Source organism: Meles meles, chromosome 1 (assembly GCF_922984935.1).
Source record: "Meles meles chromosome 1, mMelMel3.1 paternal haplotype, whole genome shotgun sequence".
In the NCBI taxonomy this organism is placed as follows: Eukaryota; Metazoa; Chordata; class Mammalia; order Carnivora; family Mustelidae; genus Meles; species Meles meles.
The window spans coordinates 33785806-33812332 of NC_060066.1; the positions used below are offsets into that span (position 1 = coordinate 33785806).

At 44.4% G+C, this 26527-nt stretch overlaps 1 protein-coding gene across 1 annotated transcript in view; it reads left to right on the plus strand.

Moving 5' to 3' along the window:
- The first annotated feature begins 3956 nt into the window (after positions 1–3956).
- Positions 3957–26527, plus strand: part of DPYS (dihydropyrimidinase) — a 76283-nt gene continuing 53712 nt past the window's right edge. The window contains exons 1-4 of the mRNA XM_046021940.1: positions 3957–4315; positions 16681–16839; positions 20286–20465; positions 22001–22190. Of these exons, the coding sequence (XP_045877896.1) occupies positions 4052–4315; positions 16681–16839; positions 20286–20465; positions 22001–22190 (793 nt within the window). The 5' untranslated portion in view covers positions 3957–4051. The remainder of the gene's footprint in view (positions 4316–16680; positions 16840–20285; positions 20466–22000; positions 22191–26527) is intronic.

The following is a 26527-nucleotide window of genomic DNA, read 5'->3' on the forward strand; positions in this document are numbered from 1 at the left end:
AGTCCACTTTATAATATTACGTATTTATTTTACCACTCATGACCTTGGTTACATGAGCAAGAACACAGAATGGCTCTGTTATAGAGTCATCACAGTTGAGGGGACTACGGGCAGCTCTGACACAGCCCATCACAGGGGCTAGAGGTGTGAAGTCAGTGTCAGGGACGTGGGATTTCACTCCTGGATTCTCATTTATCCGTTCATGTCACCTGAGGCCCCAGTGCAGCCAGAAGCTGAACGTGGCTTTGGAATCTGGAGTCACATAACGGGTCAATTACAGTTTCCAGAATGGCGTACCTCCAGTATTTATTGCTATGTGACTTTGAGCAAACCATATGACCACAAAAGGCTCATCTATTAAAGGAACAAACAGCACTCAGGTCAAAGAGTTGTTGTGGGGGGAAGTGAAATAAGGCACGTGGAGTATTTGGCCCAGTCTCGACCTGACGTGAGTGCCTGGTAAATGTTAGCGGCCGAAGCTGGTATCGTTATTCAGGTCAGCTATCTTTTCCTTCTACCCAGGACTGGTGCTTCAAGGAAGAATGCCCTCTGGAGCTGTGAAATGACTAGCCCTCTCTCTCTCTCTCTCTTTCTCTTTAGCCCTCCAGAATCAGTGGGCTATTCCCACCCACCATGCAGGTCATTGCTGAGCAGTGAAAAAATGTCATCCCTGCTCATCAGCACAGACTCCAAGATCAGCCCCACCCAGCATCGTCCCCAGATGACTACAGGTTATGCATTCTGTATGCACCCTTTCCAAGCAGAACCCTTCTGCTTCAGTGGAGGGACCAGAAATAAAATAGTCCTGAATCTCAAAGGCAAGTCCCATCTGGTCTCGAAGTCACACGCCTTGACCCGAGAAGGACTGAACTCTAGAGTTCTGCAGGGCCTTCTCTGGGTGAGCTTCTGTCCCTGTTCACAGAATCACAAAACTATAAAACACAGAGGGTGGGTCCTCTTAACCTAACTCCTTGTTTTTCAGTTGAAGAAACAGAAGCCTGGAGAGTAAGTGACTCGACCAAATTCACCATCATCATCAGAGCCAAGATTAGACTCCTAATTCCAATTCCTCAGTTAATTTTCTTCTATTTTGACCTGTCCGTGCTGCCTACTCACCTCTTCGATCACTGAGCTATAACCTCATTCTCCTGCCAGGGACTTGGATCCCAGGGTGGGACAGGGAATTAGGGATTTCTGCAGACCCTGGCTGGGGCACGCTTTCTGGAGATGCCCAGTTCTGTCCTGTCCTTTCCTCGGTGTTGCCGGCACACCCTCACCATCCCTTCCCTCTGCCCATGGACAATGGCTTAAAACTCTCTGAAGGCCACGGGGGCCTACAGCAGGAGCAGGACAGGTTAGAAGAATAGGGAAAGCAAACTCCTGGACCTCAGGCTAGCTGAGGACTTAGATGCCACTGGGCCCAGTGGGTTTGTTTCCCCATAAACACAAGGACTTAGTGAAGGAAGTCACAATTTTCTCCTCTACCTTGCTGCCCCTTTAAACCATAAGTCAGGGAGGGTTTCTGTGGTTAAGCATCAATCTCTGAAATCCTTTGAATGTCAGTTCATCCTCTGAGGAGTAATTTGCTCTCAGACACACTTTGTTCTATGAGTCAGTCAACCTGAGTTTTCCCCAGCAGGAGGAATGCAAAATGGCAGTCTTGCTTCCCACCAACATCCTGTCTGTCTCCCAAATCCTTGTCCACTGTAGACATCTGAAGGAGGCAGGTGAACAGGACAAAGCCAAGAGAGGCAGGGCTACTCTGAGGACACGCTCCCCCCAAGGAGAATGCTTGCCCGGGCTCCTCCTGCCCAGCGAGCTGGTGTGGGACACGGATGTCCCACCAGAAAGGGAGCTAACTCCTTCTGCAAGCTAACAACGCTTCTCCTTAAACTTCCCTCCTCTCTCTTGTGTTACACTCAGTGAATCTCAATGAGCCATATATCCTCCTGCTTCAGTGACATTCTACAAACCTCTTTTCTGACAAAAGTTTGAGTTCATGGCAAGTTTGTTTTGGATTGTGTTGCAGGGCATTTCATGATCTCATGCATCTAAAATAAAGAAACCTTTTGAAATCATTCACCCGGACAATTTCAGAAAGGACGTCGTAACCACCCTCACATCGCATCCTATTTTCCGAGGGTGGTGTGTTATTTGAAAGGCTTGTAGGAGTTTCATTACGTTTATAATTATTCCTTCCACCCTTACCCAACACCTTTTTGATAATAATCATATTACGTTCTTGGATTTCTTGTTCCTGGCTTGATGACCAAATCCGGAATTTGAAATTACTGAGGCTTTCTAATTTTTAATCATTTTGATGTGCATGTAATCGGAGAACTGAGGAAATTTGGTGATACCCTGCATTCCATTATTGAAAATGACATCCCTGAATTCACATGGGATCGCCTCGTCTCCAAACTCAAAGCTGTCTTCCCAGCCTCTGTCAACTATTAAAAGTAACAGAAGACCCAAAGTAAACCAGCTGCCACAAACAGGGGAAAGTCTAGAAGAAAGGACTTGAAGCATGGGTAGTTTCAGAAGCTCCAAGAATGTGATAACCCAGCCTCTCTCCGTCTCTCCTTCATGTCCTCCGTGTTGGCTCTGTTCACTTAAGAGACATGTGGTTTGCATGGTTCCCAGAAGCCTCTTGTTTACAGTCTTTCAGGTTCAAGTCCAACAAGAAGGAACAAGCTCCCCCATCTGTTCTACCTAACAGATCTGCTCTCACTGGGCACAGTCAGTCAGCTTGGGACACGTGCCTACCCCTGAACCCATCACCAGTTCTATCAGACTTCATTTGCCGTCACCTCCCCAAGCCTTTGCGTACTCTGTTCCCACGACCCAGAATGCCATTCCTCTTCCCACCCCTCATCTATTTATGTCCATGTCCTCTCTGCCCTGGTTCAAATATCCCTTTGTGAATCTTCGATATCTAATTTTCTTCAAGACAAAGTCCACTTTCCCTTTCCTCTAAACTCTGTATCCTCTCTCAAAGGTAGAATTTTCTGTTTTATATATTTCATTTCATCATATACTGAAATGTCTATGTGTGTCACTGTCGGCTCTTGGCTCCTGAGGATAAGAATGTCATTTTTCTTTACCACTTAACCCTCTATCTCACGACCCCATCCACCCCAACGGTCAGTCCTTACAAAGCCAGTATTTGTTAAATAAGTTTGTATGGTATTTCCCATTTTATTAAGGTACATTCACAACCATCACCTTATCTGCTCCTCAAAGAGGGTCTGGAAGGGGAGAAGTATTATCTCAGATTTATGTATGAGAAAACGGAGGACCCAAGACGGTGAGAGAGTTAACTGAAGATCTCTAAGCCAGTCAAAAAAAAAAAGAAAAAAGAAAAACCTGAGGAAAACCCCAGATCTTTGGAATTACATTACCTGCTGTTTTCCATGAAGACCTTGCTGGTTGGCACTGCATCATTAAAACCTGGAGAAGAGTTGGTATCAAACCGCTTTCGTTTCAAATAGATTCAGTGTTTTCACTCTCAACTTTCACATTGTGTCTGCCGACGACTGATTTGTGGGATGATTTGCTCCTCATATAAAGAATATTTTTAGAAGGAAATCCAGATCAAGTGGTTCTTTCTGGCGTGGGTATTATCATTGTTGCTGGTGGTGGGGGTGGGGGTGGGGGTGGGTGTGTGTGTGTGTGTGTCTGTCTGTCTGTCTGTCTCGGGACTGACACGTTCGTCTTCAAGGGAAGGGATAAGATGGATTTCCTGCCCCCCACCCCGCAAAGCGCCTTTTCTTATAAAGGAAAATAGACGTTTAATCTCCAAGACTCTGGCTTCCCACGGCTCTGACCCCCAGGCTCCCGGCACAGCACCCCGGGGCGGGAGCGGTGCGGGCCCGGCCCGTCCCAGCGCGCGGGCGCCAGCCCAGCCCTCCCGGGGTGGAGTCCGCCCGCGCCAGTCTATAAACCGGCGGGGGCGCGGGGGCTCCGCGCTCGTCCGCGCTTCGGGGCGGGAGCCCAGGGTGCCGACCGTCCTCGGGGAGCGTGAGGGAGAACCTACCTCCCACCCCCCGCCATGGCGGCGCCGTCGCGGCTCCTGATCCGCGGGGGACGCGTGGTCAACGACGACCTCTCGCAGGTGGCCGACGTGCTGGTGGAGGACGGCACGGTGCGGGCTCTCGGACGCGACCTGCTGCCCCCCGGGGGCGCGCCCGCCGGCCTGCGGGTCCTCGACGCGGCGGGCAAGCTGGTCCTGCCCGGCGGCATCGACACGCACACGCACATGCAGTTCCCCTTCATGGGCTCGCGGTCCGTGGACGACTTCCACCAGGGCACCAAGGTACCCGCGCCGCCGCGCCCGCCTCTCGGGCCTACCCTCGCCCCCGCCGCGCTCCCGGGGCGCCGCCTGTGCCTCGAGGAGGAGCCGGGGGCCCGGAGCGAACCCGGCCTCAGCGACCGACGGCTGGGGAGCCGGGCTTGACCTTCCCCCGCGCGCGCGCCCTTCCAGGCGCCCAGTCTCGCGGCCATCGGCCCAGCTCTCATCGAGCCCGACGCCCTCGGCTCCTCCCTTTGGGTCACTTGACAAGTTTAAGGCGACCCAGCTTCTCACCCTCATTGCTGCGCGCTCTGGCTCCCCCGCACTCCCCTCCCCATTGTCACTGGTATTCTGTGGAAGTCCACAAGTCTTTCATAATACCTGTAGAACCTTTTGGTTTTGTGGGCGCTCCCAGACATTTTCTCCCCGTGTCCCATCCCAGGCCAAAAACCAAAGGAAAAACGCGTTCACCCAGTGGTTACTGCCCTGACTTCCAAGTTCACCGCGTACGCTGGATCGCGGTAAGTCTGGGCAGGCTGGAAGCCCACCGTGACCACAATCTTTGCTTCCACCGTCCAGTAGGAAGGACACAGCCGTGACCAGAATTTAGAAGAGAAATATTCCAGGATGGTCTCAAAGCACTCACACTGGCCCCAATGCAAGCTGGCCCCTTCTCTTCTTAGCCGGCTTGCCCAGGGGCCATCAAATAGGGATTTGATTCCTGCTGCTTGAGCTCCTGCAGCTGGGCTGATGGTGCCCTAGTATCAGTCAACAAACCCAGGTGGGAGAGGCTTGGGTTTCTGTAAACACAAAGGCCTAGAGGCTCTGGTCTATGAAAAGATCCTTAAAAGTTTCCCCAGAGCTCCTGAAAACAAGATCTGGAGATGAACCTGACTGCCTTACAGCTCCATAAAGTTAAAACCCCATTCAGCGCTTTGGCTGAAGCGCCACCCACAGTCGCCTTGAGGCTTGCGTTTTGGAGCTGCAGGGAGGAAAAGGGCTCTTTCCAGAGTGAAAGTACTGCTCTCCTTAAAGCCTAAACCCTTGTGTGTGAAACAGATGAGACTACTTAGTCGTGTAGGCTTTCACGGAGGTTTGGACCTTAGTTCGTTTGCCTTACTAACTTCTCTCAAATAGTTTTATTCTCTTCACACACACCCCCCTCCACATTTCTCAGTCATCTATGATTGAGAAGTATGTTTAATAGAGAGAAGAACCATTTGACCCAGAGAGAGGGGCCTGGGGCGGGCTGCTCACATCGAGATTTGGAAAGCTTACTCCTAGTTACTAATTATTAACCTTTCCCATCAGGGCAGTGGTCAAAGTCTTTTGTAGGATGTATCATTATCTGTTTTGAAAATCGAATATGCATGTTGCCCTTTTGTTAAAAAGTAAAATTTCCTAAAATTCAGTGAACTTATTTTTTACATTTTAAATAAAATTTTCAGATATAAAAGCAATACATGATTGTACAAAATTGGAAAAAAATATTATCCGTAATCTCAACACCATGACAGTTGTTTTGGTGTATTGCTTTTATGCTTTCTCATATGCTTTATTTTACCTAATTGAGATAGTATTATGCATGCATGTATGATTATGTGTGTATGTGTGTATACCTGTATATAAAATTTTGTGACCTATGGTTTGCAGTTACAGTAGACACACTTTCTGTTATCAAGGTTCATCATTAACAAAGTGCTTTGCTGATGGCGGGGCACTCCTATGATGCCCCCATTTGCCAGGTGCAAAGCTGCACCTTCTGGCTATCAGTTGCCAGGCCCACTAACATCACTTCCCTTCATCATCTCCCCCTTTCTCATTAGGGTTCTAGAGATGCAGCCAGGAAGCTGGTTGGAATGTTCTAGAGGAAGAACATTTCCTTTGCTTTCTCAAGATTATCTCTGTGTGCCCCCAAGGCCCTGAAAGGTGGTTCCTAGTCTTCTATCTGTTGTTTTTTGGCCATTCAGGGATTCCTAGCATGGAGAGATTTACAATTCTAGGCAGGTCTTTGAAGCTTATTATAGTAGTGTAGTCATCAACATTTGAAAGAACTTAACCACCAGCTGATTCTCTAGGTATTTCCAGACTTAAAGGTTGTTGAACTATTAAAAAACATGTTCTTCACGAGCTTTCGGTCTTAATTAAACAATATACTCAGAGATGTTAAGGTCAAAGATTTAGGAAAGGCTAAGTTCATGTTGAACATTAAACAGTACTCACAAAGACTGAGTCACAAAAGTCTACTTCAATACTGGTTGGATCCCAGGAGCTAACCTCTCCTGCACCCAGAAACAGAGGAGACTCCATAAAAGGGAACTAGATGGGTACGTACAGATAAACATGATCTTTAAAGTATTGGCCTGAGTTCTGAAAGGAGAACATTATGGAGTCACCTTGTCTTCTTTTATAGACTCTTTGCAATAATCCCCAAGGCAATGTTGGTCGAGTTTCTAGTAAAGGGATGTAGAAACAAAGAAGTCTTTTGTAGATGCTAATGGTGCTGTAGATTACACTTGAAGAGTAACATTTATTTTATCCAGCGCTCACCGCCAGCTAGGCACTGGGCTAAAACTGTACATCCGCCAACACTCTAAGGGGCCATTATCTCCTTTTGCAGTTGAGGAAATTGAAATTTAAGTCACCTGCCTAAGGTCACACACCAGTAAGTGACCAAGTGGCTCTTCAAATTCTTTACTGCCCACCATTGGTATAGCTCCTACCTACCAGGCTCTCTTCCTTTCTTTTTTTTTTTTTTTTTTTTAAAGATTTTATTTATTTATTTGACAGAGAGAGATCACAAGTAGGCAGAGAGGCAGGCAGAGAGAGAGAGAGAGGGAAGCAGGCTCCCTTCTGAGCAGAGAGCCCGATGTGGGACTCGATCCTAGGACCCTGAGATCATGACCTGAGCCGAAGGCAGCGGCTTAACCCACTGAGCCACCCAGGCGCCCCTCTTCCTTTCTGAAACCATTGGGAAAACGTGTGATGTTTCGATTTGTCCCAGTGGTAGGTGATGGGATGAAAATACTGGGTAAGTTGCAAAATTGAGCAGAGTCATCCTGAAGGAATGAAGTAGCCCTTCCCCTTCCTAAAGCTAGAGGCAGTTAAGGTTATCAAAAACAAACACACATCTCAGGAGTTAGGTTTGTGAGGCATTTGTACATACATTTATGGCCACATCATCTCTAAGGATACAGAAAAGGGTACCTTGCATACAGAAAGCTGTAAAGGAAAAATGATATATGATGCTTTCAGGAGACGGGCTCTAAGCGTTGGCTTTCTGCATGCCCCAGGCTGATCATCTATCACATCTGACACGTAGAAGGGATTGTGTTTGTGATATTCTATTTATTGATCACCAGATTGTGATGTGGTCCAGTTTAAGAAATGAAATACACAGGTCAACCAAAGGTTAACATATTTTGTAAATCTCATTTATGGCAGAGGTTGGGTTAGAGCCTGTAATTGATTTACTTAATTACAGGTAAAAGCTTTCTCTCTGATGTAACTAATAGAAGTAATGTTCTGCTTTAAGGAAATCATATTTCATCTTGTTGGTCTATACTAGATGTTCAGTCGTCTTCCAATAATTCAATATCCATGAGGAAAAACAATGAGATTTTTTTATTCAAATGGAAATTGCGAATTAGATATAGTTGAAGGAATTATGACTTTGCTTTTGCTACATCCTGTGATAAGACAGTAAATTACAAAAGCTCAGCTAGTTTTCAAATATATATTTATTAATATTCAGAATATATGCAGCTTGGAGTAGATGGGCTCACATTAAAAATCTGGCAGCATCAGTAGCTGGCGGAAGGATCTTTTTTTTTTTTTTTTTTTAACTGGGAAAACACACAGAATACTTTTTTTGTGTATAGGACAAAAAGTCTTCAAAATTATCAAGAAAGGAAATTATACTTTACTCTGGAGCTTTTTGGTAAAATGCCATCAAGATGATTACTTATAATAGGGCAGTGGAAGGTATGTGATTAAGCATGCGTTTGTGGCATACTTATAGAATTTCTTCACCTTGTAGGAGAACTGCACTTGTGAAAACTTGATCGCAAGCCAAATCCCTTTTTCTGTTGCTTGCAGGAGCTCTGGGCTGGGCTTCAGAGGCTGTGTGGGCGGACTGTGTGACCTTGGGCAAGTCACTTCTTCTCTCAGGGTTAACATTTTCTTGTCTGTATAATGACGCCTCTGTCAGAAGAACAACTTCAATTAAAAAAAATGTTGGCAGTCATGGAAACAATATACACTATTCATTATCCAGACCTATAGGAAAATGCTGGAGCATTACAATTGCTCAATGTATATTAGTTTCCTTTTTTAAAAAAGGAAAATGCAGTTGCATGTAAAGAAAATAATATTGAAGTCATATAGTTAAACATTTTTAACATTTTAACATTTTGCTTCCTGTATTTTCCATGCTTTTCTTTCTGGGGGGTATATAATCATTTTCTGCTGAATTTTGCATATTCTTCAGAGATAGCCTTGTTCATCACACATTTGTCCGGGACCTTGACTGTCATTGGAGAACGTGATTTCCATGGCCCTGTTGATTTCCATGGCCCTGTTGATTTCCATGGCCCTGTTGATTTCCATGGCCCTGTTGATTTCCATGGCCCTGTTGATTTCCATGGCCCTGTTATCCTCGCCGAGGTTGAGTCTCAGAGCTCTCTCTAGTCTTGGTGTCTCTGTACATCAGGCTACTATTTCTGCCTGTCTGAGGATATCACAACCTGGTTGTCCCACGAGCACTTTGAACTCAGCATTTTCCAAACCAAATTCATCCTTCCTTCCTTCCTAATGTGCTACCCACATTTTCATCCGGTTTCACAAACTGTTAATAGCTCCCCCTCCCATCTTCTCAGTGGTGGACATTTTGGTGGTTTCCAGGTTTTTATTGTGTTTTTTGGGTTGTTTTGTTTTTGTTTGTTTGTTTGTTTGTTTGTTTTTGCTTGTGAACAATGTTGGGACAGAAATTATTGAATAGATTCTTGATATTTGACTTAGAAATCACCCTTCAGGGTGAAATGATGGGACCAAAGACTATTAGATCGGTCTTAAAGGAGTTTAATACATAACAGACTCTTCTGTTCGTGCTCCCATGAGCAATACATTATAATCCTCATTTCACTGAATCCTAGCTAATTGTAGCTACTGCGGTAAAAAAATCAGTGCCAATTTAATTGGAAAAACGTAGAATTTCTTAATGTTTTTAAACAAGCATTTCTTTCCTTACTGGTGAAGCTGAGTTTGGAATGTGCTCTTTGTGCTAATAGTTTGCCTGTTCCAGCTCTAAGCGTTTGTAATTCTATGATTGCCTTGAGTGGCTCTTTACTGATTACAGAGTTAATCTTTGCACTCATCAGAGGAAGGAAAAAAAAAAACCTCCAAGGTTAATTTGAATCAACTTGATATTAAATAGTTCTCTGTGTTTTTCAGTTCCACTGCTTGTTCCCTCCCTCATTTGCCAGGTCAGGTGTTTTTAATGTCTAAAAAAGGTGGTGTAGAAATCAAGGTTTTCATGATGCTACTCTTGGGAAGAAAAAGGTTTTCCTATAGCCTCTTAGGTTTAGTTACTGAGGCATGCAAATTAACGGACAAAAGACAGATTAACAAGAGAAAAGACAGGTCTTTAAATTTCACACACCTGTGAGGTCACAGAAAAATGTGACTCAAGGGGCAATTAAAATTTGGGGTTTATATGCCACCCTAACCGGGGAAAGGAAGGGGTAGAAGGGCATGTATGGGAAAATAAATGACTTCTTAATAAGAGAAGCAGGGGAGTGGAAAGGGCACTTATGGGAAAACAAATGACTTTTAGGAAAGACCCATGAGCTCCTAAGAGAATAGATGGGAGACATGAGAGTTTGTGACAAGGTCTGTTGAGGCATGGTACAGGTTTCTAGTCTCAGGTGTTAAGAGCCAATCTTCCGTAGTGGTGAAACTTCCAGAAGGGGATTTATTACAGTTGAATTCTTTTGGGAGGCTTTGCTTTAGGCAGATAAGGAAGTTCACACACACACACACACACACACACACACACACACATGCGTGGCTATTCTTAAATACCTTCAGCTCAAAAAATTTTTATGCCACAGTGGCATACTCTGGACCTTGTCCCTGCCATCTAATATGGAATGATCCTAAACTAAGTATTGTTCAAGTTGATGGTTGGGTGATATTATTTCAGTCAACAAATATTTCTTGGTAACCCACTAAGTGGCAGCCATTGTGATTGGGCTCTTAGAGTTGAAAAACTTTGTTTCAAAACTTCGTTCAAAACTCAAACAAAACTTTGTTTGGTGGTCCTTGTTCCCAATGGCAGACAGGCTAGAAACACATGGGGCTCTAATTTATGTTGGCTATAATAATAAAGTATATACAGTAGACTTTTGGACTTGTGGGCTTAATTTAGGTGACTGTGACTATTTTTGAGTGAAAACTTAAGATCCGGCATTTTCTCTTTTGCAGGGTCCCCTGTCCTAATGGCTTGCTGCATCTCAGGCTGTTTCTGAGCACGTTATATGGGTGATAAGTGAGCTCCTACCCAGAGTCTACTGCTCACTTCCACTTTGTGCTTTTCCTATCACATGTCAAGTAACAAACTGAGGGAGGGCTCTTCAAGTCTTCAGTTATGTTTTGTTGCATCCAATAGAGAAGTTGTTTTCATGGTGGTCATGAGTTCCCAAATTCTAGGGATCTGTTCACATATAAAAACAAAGACTTTAAAAGTTGTTTAAAGTGAAACAAACTGCAATCTGAAGAAAAAAAATCATTTGAGACAAATATGGATTCCAATCTGTTGTATTACCAATCCTGGCTAACACTGATTAGGTAATAGGCTTTGGACAAAACTGACTACTTGGTTTTCCTATGCTCTTAGAGTATACATTACACATTAACCTTTTCCTAGAAGGAACCAGGAAATTACATGGCCGGGGCTAGCAATATTTTGAAGAAATGGCATGTCACATTAACATGCAAGTTACACTGCTTTCTCATTTTCTGTTGGAAAAGTGAACCATCAGAATCACTTCATCTTATAACTATTGGGGGAAATTAATTGATCCCTCCCTTTCTTTCTCCCATTAAAGAACAAAAATTCAGTTGAGTAAATTTGAAGATCTTGTTGTCTTTCTTAAGTGATTCTGAAACCAGGCAACATCCCTTCTGGCAAGTAGAAAGAAGCTCCAAGGAGTTTACAAAACAGAAGGTTTTTATAAGGAGAGTGGGGCAGGAAAGTTACTGGCAAAAGAGAAGAAAGGATTGTTCCATGAATGGTCAGTTTTCCCGAGGGAGAGGGACATGGGGTCTTATCATGCAGATGATCTCATCTTACTTTGGGGGATGGAGAGGGCCCATGTGACAGATTACCTCATTGGTGCTGACCAGAAAATTTCTGACTACATTTCTGAGGGAGGTTGAAACTACAGTTTGGTTAGGTATTAAGCCCTGTTTCGATGACTTGGCCTAGCATAAGTGATTCCATCTTGCGACTGTGATTTTTTTTTTTTTAACACTACCTTAGACATTTAAAGAACCTTTATGTACCAGGCACTGTAGTGGGCACAAGACAGACAGAGATGAAACTATATCCATCCAATCAGGATCTGTATATTCATCCAATCAGGATTTCCCTAGACGATGCTGGTGTGCAGCCAAGGTCATTGGACCCACGTAGAAGAGGGACTTGGGACGGAAGAACAGAAGTAAGCTCTCTCACTGAGGTAGAAAGGAGCTCAGAGCTCTCCAAGGAGAGGGAGGGACGGTGTCACTGGACTGGGGTGAATGAGTTGGGAGGGAGGTGACTCAAGAGCCAAGTGGAAGGGTCGGCTGAAGTTCAGCCTTATGGGATGTGTAATAATTGTCTCTTCTCCATCCTAAGAGCAAAGGGAAATCAGTGTAAGACTGGCAGTGGCAAGCAGAGCCAGGGCCAGGGTGACAGTGAAGAAGCTACTGCCTTAGTCCAGTCGGGGGATGTAGATGGCACTGGGCAGCAGAGGTGAAGACGCAGGAAGGAGAGAGATTCATGGGGGAGGACTGGGCTTCCCAGTGGGTTGGATCTGGGGATGTCGAGAAAAGAGAGAAATGTCAAGGGTGACTCCTCAGTCTGGTTTGAAGAGTTGGACGGATGATGGTGTGGCTAATATGTCACAGGCGAGGTGGGAGAGGGCACAAGGAGACAGGCAAATGCGGAGACCATCTTTACAAAGCCCAATGTGCTTCCAGAGTTGGAACATAAACTGAGATCATGAAGTTTGTTTTCATAAGTCTTAGCAACTATGAGAAAGCTGAGAATTCAGTCCAGGGGTTCTCTCTAAGGCTCAAATATCTTCTTGGATTTCTTTCTGCTTCGCTTGGGTTCACTGATCAGGTCCTATGATTGATTATAATGAGACCAAGTCACTTGTTTAAGGATGAGCTTAGAAATGAAAATTTGGTGACCCCATCAAAAGACGATGCTTGAGCTGCTTTCCGTAATGATTTACAACCTAATACATTCTTAAGTAGAATCTTGTGTTATATAATATTGTGACTCTGCTGTCGGTTGGAGTTTATCTCAATTTATGTTCTATCCCATTTGCACCTGATACAGAGCTTGCTCTCCTCCCCCCAAAGAAGGCTTTAGATAAATTGGAAGGTTTTTCAAGGGAGAGCAGCCAAAGTAATTAGGAGCTGAAAGAATTGATTTATGAGCCAAGATTAGATAAAGTAAATACATTTTATTTGGCTATCCGACAAATAAAAGTGGAATGAGGTCAATCAGCAGTAAAAAACAAAGGAAACAATTCAGGTTCACCCAGAAATATGAGAGAAATTTTCACCCTTTACTGGTTCTCCCTCCTCTACCTAAGTCTTCTCATTCTCCAAATGTTAGGTAAACCCTGAAGATAAATGTGAAGTGAACCCAAAAGGGTCTGATGATAAAAAACAGTTAAACAGATCCTGATACTATCTGAGGTGGGCTAGAGAGGTGATGTTCTGACCAGTCGGTCTGCTGAGTAAGGGAGATCTTCTAGGGCCCATCAGGGCATGGACATGAAGAAGCCCAAGTACAGGGCCCTTCCTTATGAATCTTCTAGAGCCACATTATTTCAGTAGTGATTGTAAGTGATGAACATCAACCCCGAGCCGTGTGAGACTGTGTTTCATTTGTGACTTTCCAGTTGACAGTCTGTTGGGATTTGTTTTGTTTTGGAAGGCATTTGATTTCCTGACTGCCTCATTCACTTGATCAACCTCTGCATTTCTCAGAGGAGTGATTCACCCCTGACCTGGGGCAACTAGCTGGAAATGAGATCCCAGGACATGGCAGAGGGGCAGAGGGTTGAGGCCCAGAGCAGGCTGAAAATAAGACTTAGCCCTCAGAGGTGCACACTCCTCCGTGTAACCTGGGGATCATTCGACATCTCTGAGCCTCAACATCTTCAGCTGTGAAGTAAAACCCATCCCTACCTCACCAGACTGCAGCAAGGCTTGATTAAATGATCTAATGGGTAGAGGATGCTTAACCCAGGCCTGGGCACTTACCAGCTCTTCTTTGAAGAGGTCAGTACCTCCTGGGAGGAACACGTCTCCTTGACACTGTCTTTGGGATTACAGATCGCCGCTCTGGCACGTGACTCCCCAGATCCCTTGGGAGAAAGGGGACATCTTAGGTCTTGAAATAATATCCGGGGATTTGAGATAACTTTGGGGAGCGAATGGACCTTGGGATACCAGAGGGACCAGGAGACGAGGGGGAGGAAGGAGGCTCAGAGGAGGCTGGGGCACAGACCGTGGCTGGCAGCTGGCCCCTGTTGGTAAGTAGCTCGTGCCCCCTGGGCTTGTTTTCCGGGCATCTGCCCACACCCTCTCCCATTCAGTAGAGCTTCTGGAAATGTGTTCCGGTGTTGAGCAGAGGAGAGGGAGGAAGGGCGTGGAGGAGAAACAGGACAAAAAGAAACAAAGGAGAGGTGAGTGGCAGTTCTCTTGTCCCTTCCTTGCTCCCAGGGAATTAGGGAGGCGGAGCAGGTGTGATAAATCCTGATTTGGGAGCTTGCAAATTGTAGCCCCAGGAATTTCGATTTGCTATCGTTTTAGAAGATGGCTCTTTGACTATGACATCTACAGTCTGGCGAGAAGACCAGCAGCAGTCCATACCCTCAGGACCCCTCTGGCATCCTCTCCAAGGTGACTGCCCTAACCTTCTCCGGCCCTTGATGGCTCCTCAGTGTCAGGTCTGTGTTTGTCTCCGTGCGCAGGTACCTCACATGCAGGGTGTTCCATACCACACTCCTCCTCCCTCTCCACGCCAGAGCTGCTGCCTCCTCTGTCCCCTCGTCTGCCACCATCAGTCATCACGGTTAGAATCTGTTCATAGAGTCCTGTCACCCAGGCGGATGGTGCAGCCTTCTTCTTGTTGGAACCAGTGCTTTGAATCAACCCTAGTCTAGGTCTGAGTTCTGCCCTTTCCCACCTTCTGCCAAGCTGCTGGCTTTTCCTCATGGGCCCTTCCTCAAAGTGACCCTGTGCTGTTGGCTGTCCTGAGAGCATGGGCTCTGGAGCCTGATGACCTGGGTCCGGTCCTGCTTTGGTCAAGTTATGTAAGAGTGCTCTGTTGGGTCTCCTCAGCCCCCAGATGGGGCTAATCTTTTAAGACTTTTAATATGGAAAGAACAGAAAGAATATTTCTTTCAGCCTGACTTTATAGTTCAGTAGACACTAAAAAAATACTTTCTTCTAACACTTTAATTAACAGCACGTGCTATTAGAAAAATGCCCTTCGTCCTCAAGGGATATCTGTGATGCACTGGGTAGACACTTTAAGAAGGAAGAAGGCAATAAGATTAATCTGCACTCAAAAATACCGAGCCTGAGGATTTTTTTTTTCCTAGTATTGTCTTTACTGTAGTGAACCAACAGGGATTTCTTAAGAAATATAAATAGGTATTGTTTGCCAGGAATAAGGCAATGCTATCTAAAGGTAGAGACAAAGCATGTGATCCTATATAAAGAGATTTTTGAGAGCAAAAAGAACTGGAGTGGGGCCAAGTGACTTATAAATAAAAATCTATTGAAGTAAGCAAGAATAGAGCCAGCAAACCAGGTGGGACATGGATCGCTCCATGTATCTGGGCAGCTTCGCGGGGAGGGTGATGGGTGTACAGGCAGAGGGACCTAGGAGAGGGGCTGGTGGCTTCCCAGCTGGTAAGCACTGACTCTGAGCTTCCCACCCTGGAGTCAGTCAGCCTCCTTGGTCAGTGCCCAGCATGAGCATCCCTCTCTGCTCTGTTTTCCTCACCCACCTTGTTTGACCACAACAGTTAAAATCACATTATCACCTCATGATTTTAGTTTAAGTAAAATCAATTTCAGTAGTTCATCAAAGACACTTAATTAAGAACTTACTTAGCTTACTTTTAAAATTAATAAGTTAACATGACATATGATAATATACCAAGGAAAATATGAGTTGAGCAGATCACATGGGGCCTTGTAGACTATGGTAAGAAGACTAAACTTCATTCCGGGGCTGTGAGAAGTGTTCAGTTTTAACCTTTGGAGTCAAGTGGTCACATTTGTGCTTTGGAATGTGCTTCTACTTGCCTCAAGGAGTTCGTATTGGGTGGAGTGGAAGCCAAACTTGAGATACAAAGATCAAGGAGAAGAATGATAAGAGGTTGAACGAAGACCAGAGCAGTGGAGACGGGTTAGAGGGACCAGTCGGGAGTTAAGGAAAGACAAAGGTCACCAGTTGGCTGCGGGGAATGAAGGTGACACAGCCTCTATGTGAGTCTCCCGGGATTCTGCGTGGAGCACGGGGCCACTGGAGATACAATTCACTAAGACTGATGCTCATGAAAGAGACTTCACAATAACAAATATAATTTTCTAGAGAAGAAGAAGTTTTGTGTCTTCTCCATTTTTTCATCTCAGTTTTGCCTTGCATTTCGGTGCATTGTTTGGATGAAAGCCATCTCCTTTTCATCAGGCATGTCGTTTTTCAGAGCAATTCCAGCAATTTCAGTACTTCCAAATCTAATTTAGGGGAAGTCTGTTCATGTCCTTCTGGGTCTTTTATTTGTTTATTTTTAAAGATTTACTTATTTATTTGTGAGAGAGAAGAGAGAATGAATGAATGCAGAAGTGGGGTTGGGGATGGGGCTCGATCCCAGGACCCTGAGATCATGACCTGAGCCGAAGGCAGATGCTTAACCCATTGAACCACCCAGGCGCCGCATGTCCCCCTGGGTCTTTTAAACAGGCAGCATCTGTGTAATTTCCTGGGCCCCTCAAGCTTTCCCTAGGGCTTGCAGATGTATAGCAATCAAGGAGATACATGACTCAGCTAGAAAATTGATGGCTAACCCGTTGAAACCCTCTTGTGATTCCAGGCTGCCCTGGCGGGAGGCACCACCATGATCATTGATTTCGCCATTCCTCAGAAGGGCGCTTCCCTCCTCCAGGCCTTTGAGACCTGGCGGAGCTGGGCTGACCCCAAAGTGTGCTGCGACTACAGCCTTCACGTGGCGGTGACATGGTGGAGTGACCAGGTGAACCACAGCGTGTTGGGGGTGGGGGGTGGCGCAAGGGGGGTTGGCCCTGAGGGGGAGGGGTCGGGGACAACATTTCTTCCATTTAGTTCCCTAGCCCTTGCCCTGTGCCAGATCAAGAAACTGGTCATGCCAAAACATAAGAAGTTGGTGATATCAGTTGCTTCCTGGGTGACTGGAAGTCAGAATTAGAGGGACGACTTTTCATTGCATATTCTTTTATACCTTTTGAATTTGGATCCTGTGAAGTATTATCAACTTGAAAAACTAAAAAAAAAATTAAAGCATATAAAGATTATAGGCTACATCCTTTATACTCACTCACAATAGCCCTTCCTCATAGGTAATCCATGAATTGTAAAATCTTTAGCTGTAATTTTTAAAAGTACTGAACTTCTCAATTTTTAACACCTCCAGGCTCTTTTAAGCAGTATTTTCCCACAGAGTAGAACTTTTATTAGAAATGTTTAAAATCTGGAGAAAGAACAAAGAAGGGACAGACCAGGAATGTTTGAAGGCTAACTCCCAGCTGTATGCTAACCTGGTGCCCTTCCTGCTCTGTTCTCTAATATGAACATGGGGTCGGATGGTTTCATGGCGGAGCTGAAACCAGCCCTCCGTATCCGCTAACCATTTAGGCCATGGCAGAAAGGACAACAGAATTCAGGTAGAAAAGTAGTTTTGGGGGCGCCTGGGTGGCTCAGTGGGTTAAAGCCTCTGCCTTCAGCTCAGGTCATGATCTCAGGGTCCTGGGATCGAGCCCCACATCGGGCTCTCTGCTCCGCAAGGAGCCTGCTTCCTCCTCTCTCTCTCTCTGCCTGCCTCTCTTCCTAGTTGTGATTTCTCTCTGTCAAATAAATAAAATATAAAAAAAAAAAAAAAAAGAAAAGTAGTTTTGAGAGATGTTAAAATACATTTATTTCTGCTCATAAAAAACATGCATGCGTACTTTGGAAGAAACTTTTACCTGAATTTCGATTGCCTGCATGTGTTTCTATGTTGGACTTAATTCAGAATCCTTTGACCAGAAAGGGTTCACAAGGGTGACTTTATTTGAAGTTACCATGTAACTTGTGTCCGCACTTACCCCCAGAAGTTGAGCTTCAGGCACCAAATTAATATAAAACAAGTAATTAATCTTTAACTGATAGTTTCTCAAACATAATAGCAAGGTTTATAGTCCATGGCAAAAGTTACTTTTTCTCCCAAAACACCATTCTAAGTGATGCATCTAATCTCTTTTCTGCTTTTAGGGTCTTCTTGCTTTTCCCCTTTCTCCCTGCCTTCACCTCTTCTCGCCTTCCTCCCACTCTTATTTTATAACATAGAGCAAAGGTAAAGATGTTGCCTTTTCCAGTATTTCTCACACTTCAATATACAAATGGTTACCCAGTGAAATTGGTAAAACACGGATTATGTTCCGTTAATATATCCGTTTGCCAGGTCTGTTGTATGGACTGAGAGGCTTAAACAACAGAAACCTAGCATCCCTCCATTCTGGAGACTCGAAGTTTGAGATCAAGGTGTTGGGAGGGTTGCTTCCTTCTGGGGCCTGTGAGGGAGAGTCCCGTGCAGGCCTCTGCCGGGCTTCTCGTGGTTGGCAGGTAATCTTGGGTGTTCCGTGATGTGTAGAAGCACTGCCCCAGCCCCTGCCCTCGTCTTCACCTGGCATTCTCCTGTGTGCCTGTCTGTGTCCAATGTCCCCTTTTTATGTGTCTTGGATTGGGGCCCCCCTCACGACCTCATCATCACCGATGTGATCTGCGATGCCGCCCTTTCCAAATAAGGACCCATTTTGAGGCACTAGGGGTTAGGGCTTCAGCATATGAATTTTAGGGGGTGCATAAGTCAACCCATAGCAGCAGGTCTGGGGCAGGGCCTGAGAATCTGCATTTCCAGCCAACTCCCCGGCGATGCCCATGTTGCTGGTTCAGGTACCACACTTTTAGAGTAGCAAGGCCTAGGCCACAGCACCTGCATGTGCTAACAGTGTTTCAGGCTTTTTTTTTGGACTATAAAAATAACAGACTCATGGTAGAAAACGTGAAACTATAGAAAAGTAAAAAAAAAAAAAAAAAGCCACCAAAAACCCCACAACACAATATATCATGTTGTTTCGGGTGGCCACTCTGAAGCCGGCACTGTTCTCAAACTTGGCCATGGACAAGCTCTGCAAAGCCCCTGCTCTCATGGGGCTGAAATTCTAGTGGGGGAAGCCCTGAAAAAGGAGATATGTAATATGCCGGGTGATAAGGCACCACAGAGAAAAGTAAGAGGAATAGGAAGGGGGTAAATCGTGACAGAGGTGAGTACTCCGATGGAAAAGAATCATCCACCAGGGCACCTGGATGGCTCAGTGGGTTAAGCCTCTGCCTTCAGCTCAGGCCATGATCCCGGGGTCATGGGATCGAGCCCCACATCAGTCTCTCTGCTCAGTGGGGAACCTGCTTCCCCCTCTCTCTGCCTGCCTCTCTGCCTACTTGCGATCTCTCTCTGTGTCAAATAAATAAAATCTTAAAAAAAGAAAAGAATTGTCCACTAACATCACTGATTCCTTAGAAAAAGATTGCATTGTTTTATTTTGCACTTCTTAATCAGCAGAAAGGTTAACATTTTTTTCATGTTTATTAGTCATTTGTGTTTCCTGATTGAATTGCTTGTAGTGTTTTTCACCTGGAATGTTCAAGACTTTTTCTTAGTAAATTGACAGACAACAACTAAGAGCAATCGTCCATGCCTAGAACATGTGTTGGGTGTGTGTGTGTGTGTGTGTGTGTGTGTGTGTGTGTGTGTGTATGAACATATAGAAATTCAAACTTTCTTTGGTCAAATCTACCAATTTTTTCTTTGAAGTTTTTTGTTTTCATTGAGAATTGAATTGGATCTGCAAGGGTAGTGACTTAACCTCATTTGGCTCTTACCTTGGGCACACCTGAAGGCTCCTGAGGATTCCAGCCCATTCGGAGTCTCTCACCTCTTCTCACGTTCTTCTCCTCCGTTGGAGCGCCTGTCCTGGGGCTTTCAGATCTGAACCCAAAGCCCTACCTCACTTTAGCTTTGAGCCCTCCTAGAGACGTGATCGTTCCTGTGACTGCCAAGTGACTTCGTTTTCATTTTCTAAAATAATTTCTTCCCATCAGAGCTGGATGCCAAGAACTCTATGTCCAAGTGAAGAAATGAAGTACTTTGGGGTAAAACTGTGAACTCTTTCATGATTTAAGAGCATCTTACCAACAGCACCAGATGAATTAAGGTCTAACCTGGGGACAGGATGAGGGCTTTAACTGCATTTTTTTGGGAATTTAACTCTTGTCCTTATTTTACTTAATTCTCTTCTGAATGCAATGTTTTGAAGATTGAAGAGAATACTGACATTGTTATGTAAATTAAATCATGGCATATTGTGTGTGTGTGTGTGTGTGTGTCTGTCTGTCATTCCCTTTTAGGTGAAAGAAGAAATGAAAATCCTTACCCAAGACAAAGGTGTGAACTCCTTCAAGATGTTTATGGCCTATAAAGACCTGTACATGGTGAGGGATGAGGAGCTGTACGCCGCCTTCTCACAGTGCAAGGAAATCGGAGCAATTGCTCAGGTCCACGCAGAAAACGGAGACCTGATTGCAGAGGTGAGCATTTGCCCCCCAGAGCTTCGCCATGAATGAAAGGGCCGTAGCTTGAGCTAAAGACAATGGGGTTGGGGTGCCTGGGTGGCTCAGTGGGTTAAAGCCTCTGCCTTCAGCTCAGGTCATGATCCCAGGGTCCTGGGATTGAGCCCCATATCGGGCTCTCTGCTCTGCAGGGAGCCTGCTTCCTCCTCTCTCTCTGCCTACTTGTGATCCCTGTCAAATAAATAAATAAAATAAAGACAATGGGGCCCAAGTAGGTGAACTCATTCCGTGCCCTGGGAGAATGGACATATCCAGGTGGTACAGACATTGGAATGAAGATTTCCCGTTTTCAAATCAGCTATCAGATCTCAAACTTGTTTCTCAAACAAATACTTTTCTTTGTGTATTTCAGCACTTCTTTTTTTCTAGTAGCTCCACCCATGGGTTCAGAATGCCAAAGTGCGGACATGAGCGGGATCTGATGACTTAAGCAGGGTTTAAGGGCTGCTTAAAGCCCCACTTTTTTCAGAAACTGGGTATTAAAATGTGCTCTGGAGGAATCTAGGTGGTATTTATTTCTCATATGTGTTCCATTATTAATGCCCAAAGGATACACTATCTGTAAGATTTAAAGAACTGTCTCTTACCCTTTATATTAGCTGATTTTTTTTTTCCTTTCCCTAGGCTCAGTTCCCATTAAAGTCAGGGAGAGTGAGGCTGGGTGGCCAGGAGGCAGTCAGGATCCTGGGAAGCGAACATGAGCTGTAAACTGAAGTAGACCAGACCTTAAATGGACTTCTCCACTTCCTAGCTAGGCGACCCCCGGCAGGCCATTTTCCCCACTCCAAGTGTTGACTTTCTACTTTTTTTGTAAGGAAGAAATAACATTCTGGAGTAGGAAAATGTCTCTTATGAACAGTCAGTAGGTGGGACAGAGGGCAGTGAAGACTACGATTCAGTAAAAAGCACAACTGCTTACATAATGTCATATGAGTCACTTCAACGATATTGGGAATTCAAATATGTGGTTTTATTTTATTTTGTACTGAACCAGTAATAAGAATGTGGTTCAAATTAACCTCCTATCTTTTTCAGCTTTTCAATCACAATAATTTAATTACGAAATATGTGAATGAAAAACTAACATATACCAAGTGTTCTGTTTATGTGTTAAATGTATGTTTGCCAGGGCGCCTGGGTGGCTCAGTGGGTTAAAGCCTCTGTCTTCGGCTCAGGTCGTGGTCCCAGGGTCCTGGGATCAAGCCCCACATCGGGCTCTCTGCTCAGCAGGAAGCCTGCTTCCCGCCCCCCCACACCCCACTCCGCCACCTGCCTCTCTGCCTACTTGTGATCTCTGTCTGTCAAATAAATAAGTAAAATCTTTAAAAAAAAAATTATGTTTGCCAAATACACACACTGTACACACATACACACAGACCTCTGCACCTAACAGGTCTGAAAGCCTGGCTGTGTATTTAATTCACAATAAGGTAATGGTACTTGTCATTAGTAGACCTTCCTTGCATATGTGTCTGTTCCCACTGTCTTTTTAGGGAGCAAAGAAGATGCTGGCGTTGGGAATAACAGGGCCCGAGGGCCATGAGCTGTGCCGCCCGGAAGCAGTGGAGGCGGAGGCCACGCTGAGAGCCATCACCATCGCCAGTGCGGTGAACTGCCCGCTCTACATCGTGCACGTGATGAGCAAGTCTGCAGCCAAGGTCATAGCGGATGCAAGGAGAGATGGTAATTCCTGAGCGAGAAGCTCGCCTTTAACTCAGTAGTAGCTAAAGAGGGAAGTAAATCGTCCACGGGTCCTGCTTTGCTTATGAGAAAGTTGCATGGGGGCGAGGTTGGCGGGGAGGGAGCACCTGGGTGGCTCAGTCGGTTAAGTGTCTGCCTTCTTTCTGCTCAGGTCATAATCCCCAGGGTCCTGGGTGCTGAGTTGGGCCCTCTGCTCAGCAGGAAGTCTGTTTCTCCCTCTCCCTCTTCCTGCTGCTCCCCCGTTTGTGCTCTCTCTCTCTGTCAAATAAATGAATAAAATCTTTAAAAATAAATAAGTAAGTAAGTAAGTAAATAAATATCAAAGAAGTTACTTTTATTACAAAAAAAAAAGTTGTACTTGCATTTCCATAGCTTTCTTCTTTCTCATTAACATCCTTTCTGTTTTCTCGCACGTTATTCATGTCTAGTTGTGTCCTCCTTTCTGCTTGTCTCTTAGGCATCTCCACTCTCCTCTTAGTACCTGAATCAGGATGGCACAGGGTACACAGGAGGTGCTCAGCCAATTTCTTTCAAATTGAGTTGATTTGTCCCATAGCTCCTTGGATATTAGAGCTGTTAAAGCAATTATCCAGATAGTATTTTTATGACAATCAGTTTAAGATTTTAAAACCAAAGCCCCCCGCCCTCCCCCAACCCATAAAATATAATAGACCCTCCTAGGATGCGCTAATATCATCGCACTTTTAAAGATCAGGAAATCAGAAATAGTCTTATAAATCATCCTGGCTCTTTGTTTTCTTTTTAAACTGAAACTGATTGAACTTCTAAAATATGGATTATAAAAATGATGAAATTAGATTTGGCATGTCTTTAATTAACACTAAGATTAATTTTGTCAAAATCGCTTCTTGTTGCATGAAGTTTCAAGAAGAATTTTGTGCAAGTCAAATGCATTTTTAAAATGTAATCCATCGCTATCTTGTGTTCAGAGTAAACTCAGTTTTATACAGGAGCCAAGAAGGGCTTACTACCAACTATCTCTGGTTACTTCTCCCCTCTCCCCTTCCCCAATAATATAATTTCAGTGTAAGAGAGCATGGCAGTTCAAAAAGAAAATACTGCAATTTTAAAGTTACAGTATTCATTTCAGCCACCAGATGGCGTTGTTGCCAACTCTGTGGAATGGGTGGTTGTATAATTATTAGCTTTGTAAATCATGTCCCCTGTCCTACAGCCTGTCAGTCAGGTCCATAATGTCAGAATATGATTTAAGAAATAGCAAAATCAGCAGAAACGGGCAGAATTAACCCACATCAAGCTACTGTTTTGACAGTCCTGTCAGGAAACAGTTTGTTGATCTTAAGTATTAATTTTTTACTGGAATAGAATTCCATTAGGTACAGAGTAAAAGTCTAGAGAAGGTTTTGGAATAAATTATGGGCAGGAAACTATTAAACTTGAGTATGAACATTTTAATTTTATTTTAAAATTTAAATTAATTTTTTTTTTAAAGATTTATTTATTTATTTATTTATTTGACAGAGAGAGATCACAAGTAGGCAGAGAGACAAGCAGAGGGGGGCGGGAAGCAGGCTCCCCGCTGAGTAGAGAGCCCGATGCGGGGCTCGATCCCAGGACTGTGAGATCATGACCTGAGCCAAAGACAGAGGCTTTAACCTACTGAGCCACTCAGGCGTCCCTTAATTTTATTTTTTGAATACGTAAAGAATTTACATGGTGCGAAAGTCAAAATTATATATTAAGAAAAAAGGATTCTCAGAGAAGTCTTACTTCCTCCCCTAGCAACTTCATCCTCTACCCCATTAGTAATTATTTTTATTAATTTATTTCTGGCCTATCTTTATAATGTTTCTCTTTATGAAAAAATACATGCATATTCTTATTTCTCTTTCTTTCCTACTGGAAAGATAAAATAGTATATCTCGTGTTCTGTATTTGGCTTTTCTTTCTACTTGAAAATATGTCTTAAAGTCAGCTCATGTTAGGTCTAGAGTTTCTCCCTTGTTTCCTACGGGTGTGGTGTGCCTCTGTATTTGTTCAGCTGGTCCCGTAGTGATGGACACTTGGGCTGTTTCAGTCTTTAGCTCTTACATAAAAAACCACAGTGATGGTCTTGAACCTGTGCTATTTTATGCGAAACGTGTATTCGTTTTCTATCGTTACTGTAAACATTGCCACAAATTTAGTGGTTTAAGACAATGCAAATGTATCCTCTTAACAGTTCTGGAGGTCAGAGGTCTAACCCACATCTTACTGGGCTAAAATCAAGTTATCGGCCATGCTTGTTCTTTTCCTGGAGGCTCTAGAGGGAGAATCCCTTTTCTTGCCTTTCTGAGCTTCTAGAGACCACCTACATTCCTTGGTTCACATTTCCCTTGCTCCGTCTCCCAAGCTCAGGAGTGGGTGGAGAAAATTGCATTATTCTGGTCTCCTCTTCTGTCCCTCTCTTCTGCTTTAAAGACCATTGGGTTACACTAAGCCCTCCCAATTAATCCAGGATAAAGCCCCTATCTCAAGGTTCTTAATTTAATCACATCTGCAAAGTCCTTTTTGCCACGTGAGAGCACATGGCCACAGCTTGTGGGGATGAGGACATGGCCATCTTTGGGCACCGTTATTCTGCCTGCCACGGAAGAGGATCTTCCAGGTAGAGTCCTCAAAGTGGGACTGCTGGTTCAAAGGGTAAATGCATATAGACTTTTTGGATGTTGCCAAATCCCTTTCCAAAGGGGCTATAAATAGGAAATATTTAAAATGTCAACCCAGATCTTCCAGTCGAGTCAGACTTGTGAAAATGCTCTAAGGGGCCATGTGTCAGAGGCCGCAGAGGTCCAGAATAAATTGGCATAAGAGCTTTCCCACGCCTGGCATGTGAACTCTCACATGTGATCAAGCAGGAACCTGAAGGGAGTAGGGGGTGGGTTGGGCATAAACGGTGCCAGACTGTTCCCATGGTGACTGTATCCGCCAACCCAGGGGCAGATCCCTGGAGAGTAGAGTGACAGGAGCTGGTGGACCACGTTGACCTTTTGCTCATTCATTATCTAACGTGACTTCTGAACATGAACAAGCAATATACCTCTGTTCATCGTTACCATGTTTAAATAAGAAACAGTTCAGCTTTACAGGTTTGTGATATGCACACGTCCTATCTGTAAGTCCTTTGCCAGCCCATTCTGTCATCAGAGCCTTTGACAACCAGAGTGTGGTCCCTAGAGTGTGGTGTCAACATCCCCTGAGAGCTCGTTAGAAATGCAGAACCTTGGACCCCATCCCAGACCCACTGACTCAGAAGGTGCACTTAAACTAGAACCCCAGGTGATTCATACGAATATTAAAGCTTGAGAATCTCTGCTCCAGAAAGCACAAAGGGGATCCAAATATTAATTCTTTAGTGTAGTAGCCTAGCAATACGATGCTATTAAGTTCGATATTATTGTTGAATTGCCAACCATCTACTCAAAAGAGAGCAGCATGGTCGTTAATGATTATGTAACAACCAGCGTTATTTGTTGAGTACTTAATGTATGCCTGGCACAGATTTTAATAGGTCTTATATCATTTCCTGTTTTACTATATATTATGTCATTAGTGCATTTTAATATATGTTAAATTTTCAAATTGTCATAACAATGCTCGAGTCAAGTTTTACCAGTTTGGGGGCTGATGAAATTGAGACTTGGAAAAGTTTGGTAAATTAAGCCCAAGATCACTTACTGGTAGGTGCTAAACCTGGAATTCAAGCCCAAGTCTGTGTGGGCCCCAAACCCCAATTTTTCCCATTACTCTGCACTCTGTTCAAGAAGAAATTGAGGGGGTGCCTGGATGGTTCAGTGGTTTAAGCCTCTGCCTTCGGCTCGGGTCATGATCTCAGGGTCCTGGGATCGAGCCCCACATCGGGCTCTCTGCTCAGTGGGGAGCCTGTTTCTCCCTCTCTCTCTGCCTGCCTCTCTGCCTATTTGTGACCTCTCTCTCTGTCAAATAAATAAATAAACTATTAAAAAAAAAAAAGAAGAAGAAATTGATTTACAGAGTTAGGAAATGCAGATATCAAGTTTGTATTTAATTGGCTTTGGTCTTTGGCCTTACATTTTAAATTTTACTTAAAACATTATCAACATTTTGTTATTTTTTATTATTCTTGAAAGAGAAACACACGGTTGGAGTGATGTCACCAAGATGGCGTCGTAGGTCGGTCCTCACTTCGCTCCCCCTCATGGGAGCAGCCTAACATCTATTCAAGTGTAAGATACCACTGAGAGAATCCCAGAACCCAGGGCTGAGCCTGAGACACCCCCGAAACCTCAGAGACCAAGACAGACTGGATTAGGAGGGTA